At 39.4% G+C, this 15,165-nt stretch overlaps 1 protein-coding gene across 8 annotated transcripts; it reads left to right on the top strand.

Moving 5' to 3' along the window:
- Window positions 1-7,161: 7,161 nt before the first annotated feature.
- Window positions 7,162-10,749, top strand: LOC132170997 (uncharacterized protein At2g39795, mitochondrial-like; the record flags this gene model as incomplete). Of its 8 annotated transcripts, none has more annotated exon segments than XM_059582183.1 (6): window positions 7,162-7,439; window positions 7,641-7,695; window positions 8,819-9,002; window positions 9,099-9,170; window positions 9,581-9,628; window positions 10,411-10,749. In XM_059582183.1, coding segments are annotated over 3 exon segments (471 nt in total), but the record flags the coding sequence as incomplete, so codon positions are not given.
- Between the last annotated feature and the right edge of the window lie 4,416 nt (window positions 10,750-15,165).

Here is a 15,165-nt window from a genome sequence, read left to right as displayed (position 1 = left end):
AGATGAGAAGGTATTGATTTTTCCAGGTTTGGCCTGTGAAAGAATATAATCTTTTTGGTGTTTTTTGATTCCGAATGGCGGACGAACTAGCTACAATGTGGGAGAACCTATCATTGACGGAGGATGAGGACGTGGAATTGTCTTTTCAGAGGGAGGAGCTGATCGAAGGGGAAACTTTTGGTCAAGCTTGTGTTTTGGCAAAGTTGGTGGCGGATCGGATGATTAGTCGAGAGACGATCCGAACATCTCTTATGCAATGGTGGAAACTTTCAGACAGTTTTACTTTCAAAGTCCTTGGGGAGAACTTGTTTCTGATCGAATTTAGTGATCCCAAGGATAAGGAAAGGGTGATGGAGGGGAGGCCGTGGGTCTTCGAAGGGAACCTTTTTCTCCTTGAGGATTTTGATGGAACCAAATCGCCATCACAATTCATTTTTGACAAGGCAGCGTTTTGGGTGCGGATGATCAATCTTCCATTAGCTTGTATGGGAAGGGAGATTGGTCGTAAAATCGGTGCCTCCATGGGAGTGGTTGAGGCGGTGGATACGGATGCCCGGGGTATGGGGTGGGGGAATTCCTCCGAGTTAAAATCCTTATGGATCTAACAAAACCTCTTCAGCGTGGAAGGAAGATTAATATTGAAGGAAACGTGCATCTGATTAAATTTCAGTATGAACGTTTACCTAAATTTTGCTATCAGTGTGGGGCTATTTGTCATGGAAGATTGGGATGCCCTAGGAGAAGCAATCTCCGACAACAAGAGCCAAACCAATATGGGCCGTGGATGCGAGCACCTTCACCCACCAGGAGAACGGAGCGGAGTATCAGTCGCTTTCCGGCAAGAAAGGGACCAGCCCATTCCAATTATAACAAGGCGACGGAGGAGAAATTTCGTGAGGCAAATAGCTCTCATCAAACCGGCGGTAGGGGAGGTGTTGCCGGTGAATCTCCGGGAGAGGGGACGCAAAAAGCTCATTATGGTAACAGCAGCAAATCAGGCGAGAATCAAGGAGGGAATTGTGGAATTGATTATGAGAAGAATGGAGGAAATCAAGGAGATTCTGAATTTTCAAAAAAAGATATGGGAGCGCTTTTTTCAAATAAAGCTTTGGGAGGAAATTGTGGCAGATCAGGATCTTGGGAGGAGGTTACACGGATTTCCCATAAGGAAAGCAGGTGTGATGCAATAAATAAGGGCGAATCCACATTGCAGGGAGAAATAAGGGGAAAGGCTAATCACATTACTGAGCGACAGAAGGAGTCTTTACTAGACCAGGAGTTATTTTCAAAGAGCCCAACTGGATATATGGGCCCTTTTATCTCTGAAGTGGCAAGGTCCATCAAAGGGAACCAGCTGTTTTCCATGGAAAGCCCAGAAAAAATAAGCACGAAGAAGCGAGACCGTAGAGTTTTCGACAAACTGGTAGAAACGTATTCTGGACAGACAGAGGAGAAACGGAAAAAATGCAATTCAAAGGATGATTTAAATCTGGTGGAGTCTGAAACAATTGTTTGTAATGAAGGTTTGGCTATTTCAAAAGATGGTTCGGGGATGGCGGCGGCTGTTGAACAGCCCCGCCGACCGCAATGAGGATTCTAAGTTGGAACTGCCGAGGGCTTGGGAACCTTCGGACAGTTCGAGACCTATGCCTTTTGGTAAAGGAGAAGTGTCCCTTCTTGGTTTTCCTAATGGAAACCAAAGCACGGAAAGAAAAAATGGAGTTTGTTCGGTGTAAACTGGGTTTTAAAAATTTATTTGTTGTGGATTGTGTCGGAAAAAGTGGTGGCTTGGCCCTGTTATGGAGCGATGAGATTAAGGTTGAGATACAAAATTACAGTTGCCGACATATTAATGGTATAGTGACTGATCCAATTTCCAATGCACAATGGAAATTTACGGGATTCTACGGCCAACCGGATGCTACTAAACGAAGTGCGGCTTGGGATATATTGCGTCATTTGGCAAGCCTCTCTCCGGACCCGTGGCTATGCCTGGGTGATTTCAACGAAGTGGTGTGCATGTTGGAAAAATGGGGCGGAGGGGTTAAGTCAAATACCCAATTACGTAGTTTCCAATCCGCATTGGAATTTTGCAAACTCACTGATTTGGGGTATAGGGGACCCAAATATACGTGGACCAATTGCCGAGAAGGGCATGAGTTTATTAAAGAAAGATTGGATAGAGGGCTAGCTAACTCGGGGTGGAGAGACTTTTTTCCAAATGCCGAAGTAATGGTTGAAACCATGACTAGCTCGGATCATGCAGCTTTGGTGTTACAGCTATTGGGGCAGCGTTTAAATCAAACGAAGGGGAGGTTTTTTCGTTTTGAAGCCTGCTGGATGTCTGACCTGGGGTATCAAGATACTTTCCTTACAGCTTGGAAAAAACTTTCGGTAGTGGGTGACACTTGGACTCAGCTGGGGGAGAAGTTATCTAGCTGTAAAAATAACATTTCCAGATGGAGAAGGAGAGTGTCTGGCTTGGCACCAGCAGCTATCGAACGACTAAAACAGCAACTAAATGAAGCACAAGGCAGTGACCTTCCACGGGCTGTAGGGGAGCTTAAAACAATTCAGCAGGACCTTGAATCCTTATTGGATTAAGAGGATATGAAGTGGAAACAAAGGGTAAAGGCAGATTGGCTTATTAAAGGAGATCGCAACACAAAATTCTATCACGCATGTGCCAATCAACGACGCAAAACAAATCTGATTTCCAAAATCAGAGATGAGTTGGGTGCCACGTGGGACTCTCCGGAGGATATTCAGGTAGCCTTTGTGAATTATTTTGCTAATCTATTTTCTGCTGGACATGTAGGAGATATTGGGGAGTGTATTCAGCCCATAAATCCAAAAGTTACTACGGAGATGAACGAAAATCTGTTGAAAGTTTTCACCAAAGAGGAGGTTGAGATGGCACTCAAACAAATGGCACCTTTAAAGGCCCCGGGCCCCGACGGCTTCACTGCTGGATTTTTTCAGGCCCATTGGGAGGTAATGGGTGAGGAGGTTTGTCGGGCTATTATTGATGTTCTTAACTCGGGAGTTATGCCATCTTGTTTGAATATGACAAATATAGCTCTTATCCCTAAGGTGAAACACCCATCAAGTGTTACAGAATTTAGACCTATTAGTTTGTGTAATGTTTTGTACAAACTAATTTCGAAGGTCTTAGATAATAGATTGAAGTTGATTTTGCCTGATATTATATCACACACACAGAGTGCTTTCATCCCAGGGCGGTTAATTACTGACAATGTACTAGCTGCCTATGAAACCTTACATACTATGCATACTAGGTTGTCGGGAAAGAATGGTTTCATGGCGGTAAAATTGGATATGAGCAAGGCGTATGACCGGGTAGAGTGGTGCTTTTTGGAGGGTGTGATGAGACGGATGGGTTTTGCTTCTAAGTGGATTGATTTAATAATGATGTGTGTGACATCGGTTAAGTATTCTGTTATGGTGAATGGGAAACCGTGTGGGAGTATAACCCCATCGAGGGGTTTGCGACAAGGGGATCCCATCTCCCCATATTTGTTTCTTATTTGTGCAGAGGCCCTGAGTGCTTTGGTGGTTCAAGCAAACATGGAGGGTGCTCTTTTGGGGGTTCCTACATCGAAGTTTGGGCCGCGAATTAGTCATCTCTTTTTTGCGGATGACAGTTTACTTTTTTGTAGGAGTTCTCTTACTCAATGGAATTACTTGACATCACTATTACGAAAGTATGAAGAAGCCTCGGGACAACGGCTGAATTGCAATAAAACGGCAATGTTTTTTAGCAAAAACACGCCATTGGCCACCCGTGAGGAGATTGTCGAGGCAGCAGGGATTCCAGTCACACAACGGTATGACACTTATTTGGGCCTACCGGCATTGGTGGGAAAATCCCGGATGGCGGCTTTCAAGAAACTCAAAGATAGGGTTTGGAAAAGGCTTCAGGATTGGAAAATCAAATTTCTGTCTCAAGCAGGGAAGGAGATTTTGCTTAAGGCAGTTATTCAAGCTATACCTACCTATAGTATGAATGTATTCCTCTTACCTAAATTGTTGTGTTCGGAGATGAATTCTTTGATGCAACAATTTTGGTGGGGGCACCAAGAAAAGTCAAGGATACATTGGATGAGTTGGAGCCGTTTGGGGTTATCAAAGAGTGATGGTGGAATGGGATATCGAGATCTCCAAAGTTTTAATAAAGCTTTGTTGGCGAAACAAGCATGGCGTCTTTGGAAACAGCCCAATAGTTTTACAGCCCGCATTATGGAAGCTAAATACTACAGGGGGCAGAATTTTCTTGAATCCTCACTTGGTAATCGTCCCTCCTTTGCGTGGCGGAGCATTCATAGTTCTCAAGCTTTACTAAAGGAGGGTTTGATTTGGCGAATAGGGAATGGGTCGACAGCTCGTATATGGAAAGATAGATGGGTTCCTCGGCCTTCCACATTCAAGATTCTTTCTCCGCCCTCTTTGTTGAATCCGGATGCCAAGGTTTGTGAAATTATTGATGGGGACTCACGTTGGTGGAAGACCCAGCTGCTGGAAAGTTTATTCTCAAAGGAGGAGGTGCAGCTGATTCTCTCCCTACCAATCAGCCATTCCAATAGGGAAGATGTGTGTATTTGGCGCGGCACTAAAAATGGATTGTTTTCTGTCCGCTCTGCTTATTATATTCAAAGGGAACTGGAAACAAAGGGGATGGCTGGGAGTTCTTCCGCCAAGGGGCACAGCACAATCTGGAGAAATATATGGGGTTTGCAGGTTCCGAATGTCGAAAAGAATTTTTTGTGGAGGGCTTGCCATGAAATACTTCCCACAAAGAAAAATCTGCAACTAAGGAAGATCATTGATGACCCCCTATGCCCTATTTGTGGTTTAGAGGAGGAAACGGCTTTGCATATTTTGTGGGAATGCCCATCGGCGAGGGATGCATGGAGTGTGGGAAGCATCAAACTACAAAAGAGCTCATGCTCTGGAAAGAGTTTTTCTGAAATTATAGAAGAGGTCTTCAGGAAATGTAAGAAGGAGGAGACAATCCAATTTGCAGGCATAACCCGACGTTTGTGGCTCAGACGCAATGAGGTAGTCCATGGGGGGACATTTAGGCATCCTACTGCAGTGGTACAGAATGCTATACTTGCTGCAGCAACTTACACTGATTTGCTGCAATCTAGTGCTATACACCGAAACAAGAGAAGGACAGAAGTTTGCAGGAAGTGGAGCGCTCCTATCCCAGGTTGGTTGAAGCTGAATTGGGATGCCTCTATCAAGAAGGACTCAGGCAGGGTGGGTTATGGTGCTGTTTTACGGGACGAGAAAGGCATGGTTGTTGCTGCACAGTGCAAAACATTCTTGGGCTGCTTTGATCCGACTTTGGCTGAAGCAGGGGCGGTTCTTATGGCGATTAATCTGTGCAAATCTCTGGGCTTTCAACGGATCCACTTTGAAGGTGACTCGAAGATTGTAGTTGATGGAATAAATGCTTCAGAGGAGGACTGGAGCCAAATAGGAATGTTACTGGAGGATATAAAGGTAGAGCTTAAAGCGATCCCCTATTGGCGGATGTCTTTTATTTGTCGAGAAGGAAATAAAGTGGCGCATACTCTATCGAAAATGGCTATAAAGAATAATGTAACTACCCAGTGGCTTTTTACTATTCCTGATTGTATCACTGATATCGTTAGGCTGGAGTATTCCGCTCCATCCTTGTAAGCTTTATATGAATGAGAGAAGATTCCTATTTCAAAAAAACATATTTAATATTTGACTCATCGAACATATAATTTGATGTAATATCTCCTTCCATTAAGATTTGGCGTTAAAATGTTATTTCCCAAAAATTTACCTCCGATAATATGTCATTATTTATTTTATATAAATTATCGGATATTCGATCGATCGTGATAGGATCAAATGATCGATCAAACTTCAAATAAATTAAAGGTTCGTTCAAACATCCGTTTGGTCCTAGTGCATTTGTTCGATCGATCATGATAGGATCACATGATCGATCAAAGTTAAAATAATTGAAATTGAAGGTTTGATTGAATATCCAATAAATCATAATGAATTAGTTTGATTGATCGTGATAAGATCAAATGATTGAAACAATTGAAATTGAATTAATTCGATTAATCGTAATAGGATCAAATGATCGATCAAACATCCGATCGATTCTACTGAATTAATTTGATTAATCGTGATAGGATCAAATGATCAATCAAATATTCGATCGATCTTAATGAATTAGTTCGATTGATCGTAATAGGATCAAATGATCGATCAAACATCCGATCGATCTTAATGAATTAGTTCGATTGATCGTGATAGGATCAAATGTTTGATCGAACATCCGATCAATCCTAGTGAATTAGTTCGATTTATTGTGATAGGATCAAATGATCGATTAAACATCTGATCGATCATAGTGAATTAGTTCGATTGATCGTGATAGGATCAAACATCTAATCAAAAATCCAATCGATTATAGTGAATTAGTTCGATTAATCATAATAAAATAAATTGATCGATCAAACATCCGATTGATCCTAGTGAATTAGTTAGATTGATTATGATAAGATCAATTGATCGATCAAACTGGATACAATTGAAGGTTCAATTGAACTATAAGCTTTTTATATTATCTTAGTGCATTAGTTATATTGATCTTATATTATCTTTGGATTTTATATTGATCTTATAATTAATTATAAGATAAATATCAACTTAGTGATCTTTATCGTAAAAATTTATTAAATGGAAATTATTAGTTAATATTATAATAATAAAAACATAATACAAGAGAAAATAAAGAAAAACAAAAATAAATAAAAATTAAAAAATTATAAGTATAATTTTTTTTTTTTTTAAAAAAAAAATTGAGGCTCATTAAGGGCGACTAAGGTCGCCGCTATTGAGTGCGAAAAATAAAGCGCTATCCACCGGCGGGGTATCTGAAATTTTCGGAGCCGCGTCCCCCAAACCTTCAAAACACCAAAATCCCTAACACCCCTCTCACTCACCTCCCTCATCACTCTCACTCTCACTCTCGATCTCTCTACCGCTGCTCTCCCAAACTTTGACCGACGAAAGCTTTCATACTAGGCTTTGCTGAGAAGCTGAAAGAGGGAGAGAGAGAGAGAGGGAGATCGACTGGGTGAGCAATGGATCACGATGAGAGGGAAATTTGGAGATGCTGAGAGTATCAAAATAGAGGCCACTATGTTTGATGGGTGCGAACTTGTTCCTAAGCTTGGAGATGACAGCTCTGGGGTAGATATGCGCCTTCACCTTAGCTTGCTTGTTGATATCTCCAGGGACGATGGCAGTGATGAATTGGAGTTTTTATGCCCCGCTTGGCCGGATTTGTTGGAGGTTCAGAAAGTTTATATGCTTAGGCGCGATGGAATGCTGGCTAGGCCTTACATGGGACCTGATTTTAGGTAGGATAATTATAGACATTGTTTGTTCATTTATCTGTTGGAAATTTTTTGTCTGGTTTGACCTCACATTGGCAAGATTAGGACTGAATTTTGTAGAATCTTAAAAACTCATGTTTTCTTCTAGAGCTTATATGGGTGTTTTAAGTTTTGGGGCTTTTGGATTGGCAGTGGCTTTGTGTGACTCGTGTTTGTTGTTTACAGGAAATTGGATGCTAAGATTCAGAAGGCACTAAAGAAGTACTTAGAGGCAAGGGGGGTAAACCATGAACTCTCTGTTTTCTTGCATGAATATATGATGAAGAAGGATAGAACTGAACTTATCCAATGGTTCGAAGATGTCGAGACTTTTGTGGAAAAATAGAAAAGTGTATGTTTTTTTACTGCATGTGTGAGATTTCATCGCCAAGTTTGTTATTTTAAATTTGGTTGGAATGAAGTCTCTGCCGTAGGTATTGATTTTTGATGATTTGTATGTAGAATGAGTTAGCAAATTTGAGGTTTATGCAGCATGTAGCAACTCAAAACTGAAATGTGAAATTGGAACTAGCAAATATTTATGTTCGGCTCCAAGATGCTTATCATTTGTATATTTAAGTATAGAAAATTATAGGACTTGAGAATTGGTGAAATCCTGGATTCTTTGTACTTGGGTAGTGTCTCCTTTAGCACTTTGTAATGTACCTATAGAGAAATGAAGGTATGCAGTCTTCTTGTTTTTACTACATGTTTTCATCAAATGAAGAAGTATGGCCTTAGGCACATAGAGTCTTACCAATTCCCACTAATCTGTCTGAACCACTTGTGGTAGTTTAATGGGTATCGGTATGGTTCTTGTATTGGTTTATCCCAATTTTAACTTCAATTATGCTTAACGCTATTATGATAAAATGACTTGAGCATCCGAATTTATCGAAGAAAGAAGTAGAGCTCAATAAATACAGATTGAGCGAGGAAGAAAGATTTTGATTGCAAGTATAGTGCCAAGTGTAAGGTTGTAAGGTAATATTTAGAACATATTGGCATGAACTCTAGCTGAAATTAATAATGTAAACACTCGGTTTCTTTTCATTATATTGTTCGTTCTATCACTGGTAATTTTCAGTGTCTCATTAGTTTTATCTGTCATTCTTACACAAATTATGTCATCTCTTGTAGAAGAAGAAAGTTAAGGCATCTTTAAGATAAATCCTTTCTATGTGCCATATCCAATGCCTTTGGTGATTCTAATCTTTGGATCTCGGTTATAATCTCAATGCTAATGGTACTGATTTTCATATGAACACAATTTGGCATATAACATGTGCTACAAAACAGCCGCATATTTACTTTCTCAAACTTGATTTGATCCCATGCTTGATTTATGAGCTTAAATCCTACAGCGAATGGAAACAAACTGGGGGAAATGGGGTATGGAAATTTGGTGGAAATGTGAAGCCAACCGTGTCAGCAAAATCTTTTGTGAGGAAAAATTCGGAGCCCTTCACGAATTCCTTGTCAAGGAACTCCTCAACGAGTGAAAAATCTTTGAATGTGCTGTCCTCAGACATTGATTTTAATAAAATGGTTGGTAAGCTTAACTTTTTCTTTTTAGGCTTTTTATATATTTACTTTGCCAAATTAACTGAAGAAGCTTGAATTTTGTTGGATTTTTACTTGCAGCCTCCTAATGGTTCCTTGAGTATGCTAGTTCGTGCGGTTCTATTGGATAAGAAGCCTGATGAAGTTCCAATGGTAAGGATTAAAATGTACAAGCTGCTGTTAAATTGGTGAACTTAGCTAAGAATAATTTGCTGATCAAGCTGGGCCTACTACAAATGGTACCATGTGTATCAGTGTGCAAGGACATAAACTATGAACCTACTTTGGATAGATTTTTAGTAATTTTTTTACATTATGTAGTTCCACTCAATTCACTAGTTGAAAAAGCCCGATTGCCCTTTTCAATTTGTTACTTATCCCATTACAGATACTATTGCTACTACTTATTTGTGAGTTAATATTGCTCCTCTGCATGAAACAGTTGGTTGAATTTGTGCTAAGTAAGGTTGTGGAGGAGTTTGAGCATCGCATTTCAAGCCAATTTGAGCTGGAATGTTAGCTTTGTTATCCAAAACAATCATTTTTCTTTCTTTATTTTTCAGCAGAAGGAAACAATTTGGGCAGAGAGATCCTTTTTCAATATGGATTAGGTAATCAAATATGCTTTGACATTCAACCTAGAACTAGGAATTGATGCACATTCCAAATCAATAAACATGTTCTCTTGGATCCTAAACAAGTTTTTTTTTTCCTCTACTTTTCCTATAACTTAATTAATACCTATCTGACTCGTTATTTGTTTATTTATTTGTAACCATTAGATGAAAACAACTCCAAAAGATTTGTTGGAGTTGAATGCATTCTTATAGATTTGAATAAGGGTCATAGTGCTCATTTACTTCTATTAATTGCAAGCTGGATGATTGAATCTACTAAACCTCTTGGCAGAAAATAGTTTATTTTGCATCCTAGTTATTAGATAGTTTGGAGCGGGTTTGTCATTCAGTTAAATAATTTCTTCTAGTTTTAGTTGTTAGTTCTGGTGAGATTCTTGATAACTAAAGTTAATAGATTTGTATGGAATTTGATCTTAAATTCAGAAATGAAACTAGTTTGCATATGTAAGTAATTTGGGCAAAACTTGGATGCCTAATTAAGAAGGTAGGTGACATGAATTGACTTTTGGAGATTAATTCTGCAGTTGGAGTTTTGGCTTAGCTTATTCTTTTCAATGGCTTTGTACTGCTCTATCCATTATTTTATTGTCAACGAGTCAAGAGATTCATGATACGTATGTGCTCCAAAAATATGGTCCATATGTGTGGTCTTCTGCAAGTTTTTTAGCTCTAATTGTGTAACTTATGGATTCTTATGGTTTTGAGTGTCTTTGACTTATTGGCATTATTAACATGGGTATGCTCTTGTTTTGCAGGCATACTTATCCTTGCCAGAGGGTACAGCTTCTGTGGTTGGCCTGATAGCAATGATATTTCCTGTTCAATATTTCCTAGCAATGAACCTAGTACAGCTTTAATATTTCCTGTTCAACTGAGTTTGGTCACTTTACTGTCAATCTGGTCCTGTTATATATCTGTCGATCATATTGTTAGATTCGACTTTAATTTGGCTTATTTTGGTACCATAAAATAGTAGATATAACTAATGGTTTGTTGTTTACAAAATTATGTCTTTGGGTGAACATGCTAAACATCATGTTTTGGAATTGGGTTGTTGTATGAGTTTCAGAATGTAAGTTAGCAGCTTTTTGGCATGTTAGCTTCTATACAATTTTGGCACTATAAATTATTTTAAATAAGATAAATTTGTTGTTGCTGGATTGGTGACAGCACTTATGTTTTCAGCCACAGTTGATTGTGTTTGTAATGTTTTCATGATGGTTATGCGATCGATCGCAAAAGGTCAAAAACCTTCTGGTTCCGCGATCGATCGCAAGCCCAATGTGCGTTTGAGCGCAAAAGGTCAAAAACCTACTGGTATTGCGATTGAGCGCACATTGTGTGCGATCGATCGCAGCAACGCAGAATTAATCAGAGACGGTGATAGTCAATTTTTTTTTAAAAAAAAATTTTAGGACCATTAGAAAGTGGACGCTAATGGTTCACCATCAGTGTCTACTCCAGTTTGGACGCTGATAGTCAATTATTTTTTAAAATTTTTTTGGACCATTAAAAATGGACGCTAATAGTCAATTATTTTTTTAATTTTTTAGGACCATTAGCATCCACGCTAATAGTTCACTATTAGTGTCCACTCCAGTTTGAACGTTGATAGTTAATTTTTTTTTTTTTTTTTTTTTTTTTTTTTTTTTTTGACTTTGTGGACGTTAATATTAAGTATCAGCGTCCACTCCAGTTTGGACGCTGATAGTTAATTTTTTTTAAGAAAAATTTATGACCATTAGCGTCCACCCAAAGTGGACACTAATGGTTAACTATCAGCATCCACTTTGAGTGGACACTAATGGCTGATTATCAGCGTCGACTATGCCTTCCGTTGACATCAGCTTTAGGATAAAAAATTAGGACTTTTAGCGTCCACTTTGTCGACGCTAAAAGTGATCATTAGCGTCGACTATAAGTGGACACTGATAATCACACATTTGATCATTAGGGTCGAACTATTAGCGTCCACCCCTTTAGCGTCCAAAAGTCGACGCTGTTGTCAACAACGTCCACTTTAGGACTTTTAGCGTCCACTCAAAGTCACCCCTAAAGACCTAAATTCTTGTAGTGTGATATACTCAACCTTACAGCCGGCCAGCCTGCAGGAGAGGGAGTATATATAAACGAATTTAGCTTACATGCTGTTATTAAAATAACAGCATGTATGCTGTAGTTTAATCAATGGTCAAGATTGAATTTCTCAAAATCTCTTTTCATTTTCTCTCTTCTATTAAATGCTTCTAAAAATAAGTCAACTTTAAAATTCAATCTTGACCGTTGATTAAACTATAACATACATGATGTTATTTTAATAACAACATGTAAACCGGATCCTATATAAACGTGCAAGAACTTTCTTCCAACATTACATAAGAAGTGCTTACGTGGGAGGCTGACATCACCCATCAATTCATTCATTTCCAACTAAAATTGATCTAGAGGATAAGGAGTAGCAATTTTCTGCTTAAATTGCTTGTATATATTGGCCGGATTGACCGTCCAAAATTTATTTGGTCAGGTGTGTCTTATATAAATTCTCAAGTAGGGGTGAAACTCGCATTTAGAGTTTAAGGGGACAAAATTTAAAAATTTAGAGATAAATAGAGTTTAGGGGAGCAAAATTAAAAAAATTTAAGAGTAAATTTATAATTTTTTTTTTTAAAAAAAAAATTTGGGGACTACATTGCCCCTTGGAGGGGCATGTAGTTCTCCCCCCCTCCCCCGGTCTCAAGCAATGTATTGCTTAAATTGTTTATTAGTGTCTATTCTAATTTGAATTGAGATCTCCAACAACTTTTTGTTCAAATTACTAGCAATTTGAATATTAAATATGAGAGATTCTATATGGAGTAAATGAATGAACTATCAGAGACTTTTTTTTTTTTTTTTTTTTTAAAGGAATATTTTAAATATTCATTATTTCTAAAGATCACACAAGAAGGGCGATAGGTTGTTCCCTTCGTACAATATCACCTACACTTGGTGGGGCATTCCCCAACCAAGTAGACATAGTGACATGGGTTGTAGCCAATTTTGCAAGCGTATGTGCTGCAGTATTAGCGTCCCTCATTACATGCTCGAATCTGGCGTTTTCCAATGAGAGCAACTTGTTTTGTATACATTCTATGAATTGCCCATGGCTGCTAAGGCACAACTCTGCTGATCCAATAGCCTTGACAACTTGCAAAGAATCACCTTCGAAGATAATGTTGTCGAAGCCCAATTCCTTACAGAAAACAATAGCATATATCGTTGCGAGAGCTTCAGCCAAGGTTGGATCAGTCTGAAAGTCAGGGATAAGCTTCGTGCTGCAATAAACTTGCCAGTTGAGTCTCAAACTATAAGTCCCACACCAACACATCTGTCTTTAGAATGAATCCCAGCGTCCCAATTCATCTTCATCATGTTACATGGTGGAGGTTTCCAGACCACCGTCTCTAATCTGCTATCAGGAGTAATGTCACAGTGGCTTGATGTTCACTCTTTTGAAATCTTCCACCAATGCTTGAGCTTCTTGTACTAGCTGGGTCGGATGGAGAAAAGATTCTCCAAAAATTATGGAGTTCCTCTTCAGCCAAATTTTCCTTGCCAGGACAACAAACAGTTCAATTTCCTCAGTAGTGCATCTGCTACAAATTGACTCAAATATATCTGGAAAGCTGTTACCCCCGCCACCACACTTTTGTAATTTAATTGGCCCGCCTCCCCACACATCATTCGATGATGGGCATGTCCAAAGGATGTGTGCCACCGTCTCATCTGCCAGACCACAGATAGGGCATGAAGTGTCCAGGTCTACTCCCTTCTTTACTAGGTTCATCTTGGTCGGTAGCAAATTATGTAAAGCTTTCCATAAAAAAAGCTTTGCCACATTTGGTATCTTAAGAGACCAACACTCCTTCCATGCTATCCCTTAAATGACTCTGGATGTTCCACTGCCTTGCTTGGCCATGCCCTCCATTTCCAAAAAGTAGGCACTTCAAATAGAGAAACAGCCATTTTTGGTACCTCGCCAGATAAGCATGTCCTTTGTAGGCAAAGGACTAATATGCATACTTCGAATTGCCTCAGCTTCGTCTTCCAGAAAGATATGTGTAACAAGGTCACATTTCCAAGTTCTCGTGATTGGATCAATAAGATCTGAGACATGAGCATTCCTGTCGAAGATCTTCTACGGTGATTGTACCATGTACGTGGTTGCCTGCGGGATCCATTTATCACCCCATATGCGAATATCCTCCCCATTACCAACTCTCCATAGAAGTCCATTTTTGAGGACTGGTTGAGTCGCCATAAAACTCCGCTAGACAAAAGAGGGGCGATTGCCCAGGCTTGCTTCCAAAATGGATCAAGATGGAAAATATTTGGCTTTTACAATTTTTCCCGCCAAAGATTCTGGGCATTGCAGCAGTCGCCAAAGTTGCTATGCGAGAAATGCTTTATTGAAAATTCCTTGATCACGGAAACCCAGACTGCCTTGGGCCTTGGAAATACCCATTCTTGCCCAACTCATCCAGTGTATTTTAGAATTGTTCTCCTTATGTCCCCACCAGAATCGCTACATCAGCCCTTGTAATATCTTGCAGAGAGCGACAGGCAATAGAAAGACACTCATACAATATGTTGGAATGGCTTGCACCACTGCTTTGATTAAAATCTTTTTCCCTGCTTGCGTCAGAAACTTTGTCTTCCAATTATTGAGACAATTCCAAACACGGTCTTTTATACCCGGAAAAGCAAGTGTCCTTGATTTTCCAACTAGGGTTGGAAGCCGAAGATACTTTTCATAGCTTTGAGTAGCTTGGAGTCCCGAAAGTTGAGAAATTTCCTGTCTCTTTTCCTGGCTTGTATTTCGACTGAAGAAGATAGATGCTTTCTCCTTGTTAAGCTTTTGTCCCGAGGCTGCTTCATTTTTTCTAAAAGCTTGGTTAATCTTCTCCACTCGACAGAATTTGCTTTGCAGAATATCAAGCTATCATCAGGAAAAACTAAGTGACTCAACCGAGGGCCCTTTTTAGAAGTAAGAACCCCTGTCAGTACCCCATTTTTCTCAGCTTGGGACAATAAGGCACTGAGTGACTCCGCACATAAGAGAAAGAGGTAAGGGGATAAAGGGTCCCCCTACCTAAGCCCTCTCGAGGGTTTTGTATGTCTAGCTGGCTATCCGTTTATGAGAATAGCATAGGGGACCGAGCTAACACAACTCATAATCAGCCTTATCTAGCTCTCCGGAAACTCCATTTTACGCATCACGGCTTTGAGAAAAGCCCATTCCACTTGGTCGTATGCCTTACTATCAGAGACTTGTTTAGATATATAAATCTTGTGGAATGCATGCTACCGTTTTTGTTTGGTGTTTTCTTACTATTTTTCTGGTCTTGAATATATTTTTTACTTTTTTTTTCTTAGAGACCATGGGAATAAGGTCTTTTTTTTTTTTGTAGGCTTTTTAAGAAACAATATCTATGTAAAACAAAAAGGAAAAAAAACACTAAAAGAAAAAA

The sequence above is a fragment of the Corylus avellana genome, chromosome ca2, assembly GCF_901000735.1.
Source record: "Corylus avellana chromosome ca2, CavTom2PMs-1.0".
Lineage (NCBI taxonomy): Eukaryota > Viridiplantae > Streptophyta > Magnoliopsida > Fagales > Betulaceae > Corylus > Corylus avellana.
This window is presented reverse-complemented; position numbering and strand designations above follow the sequence as displayed.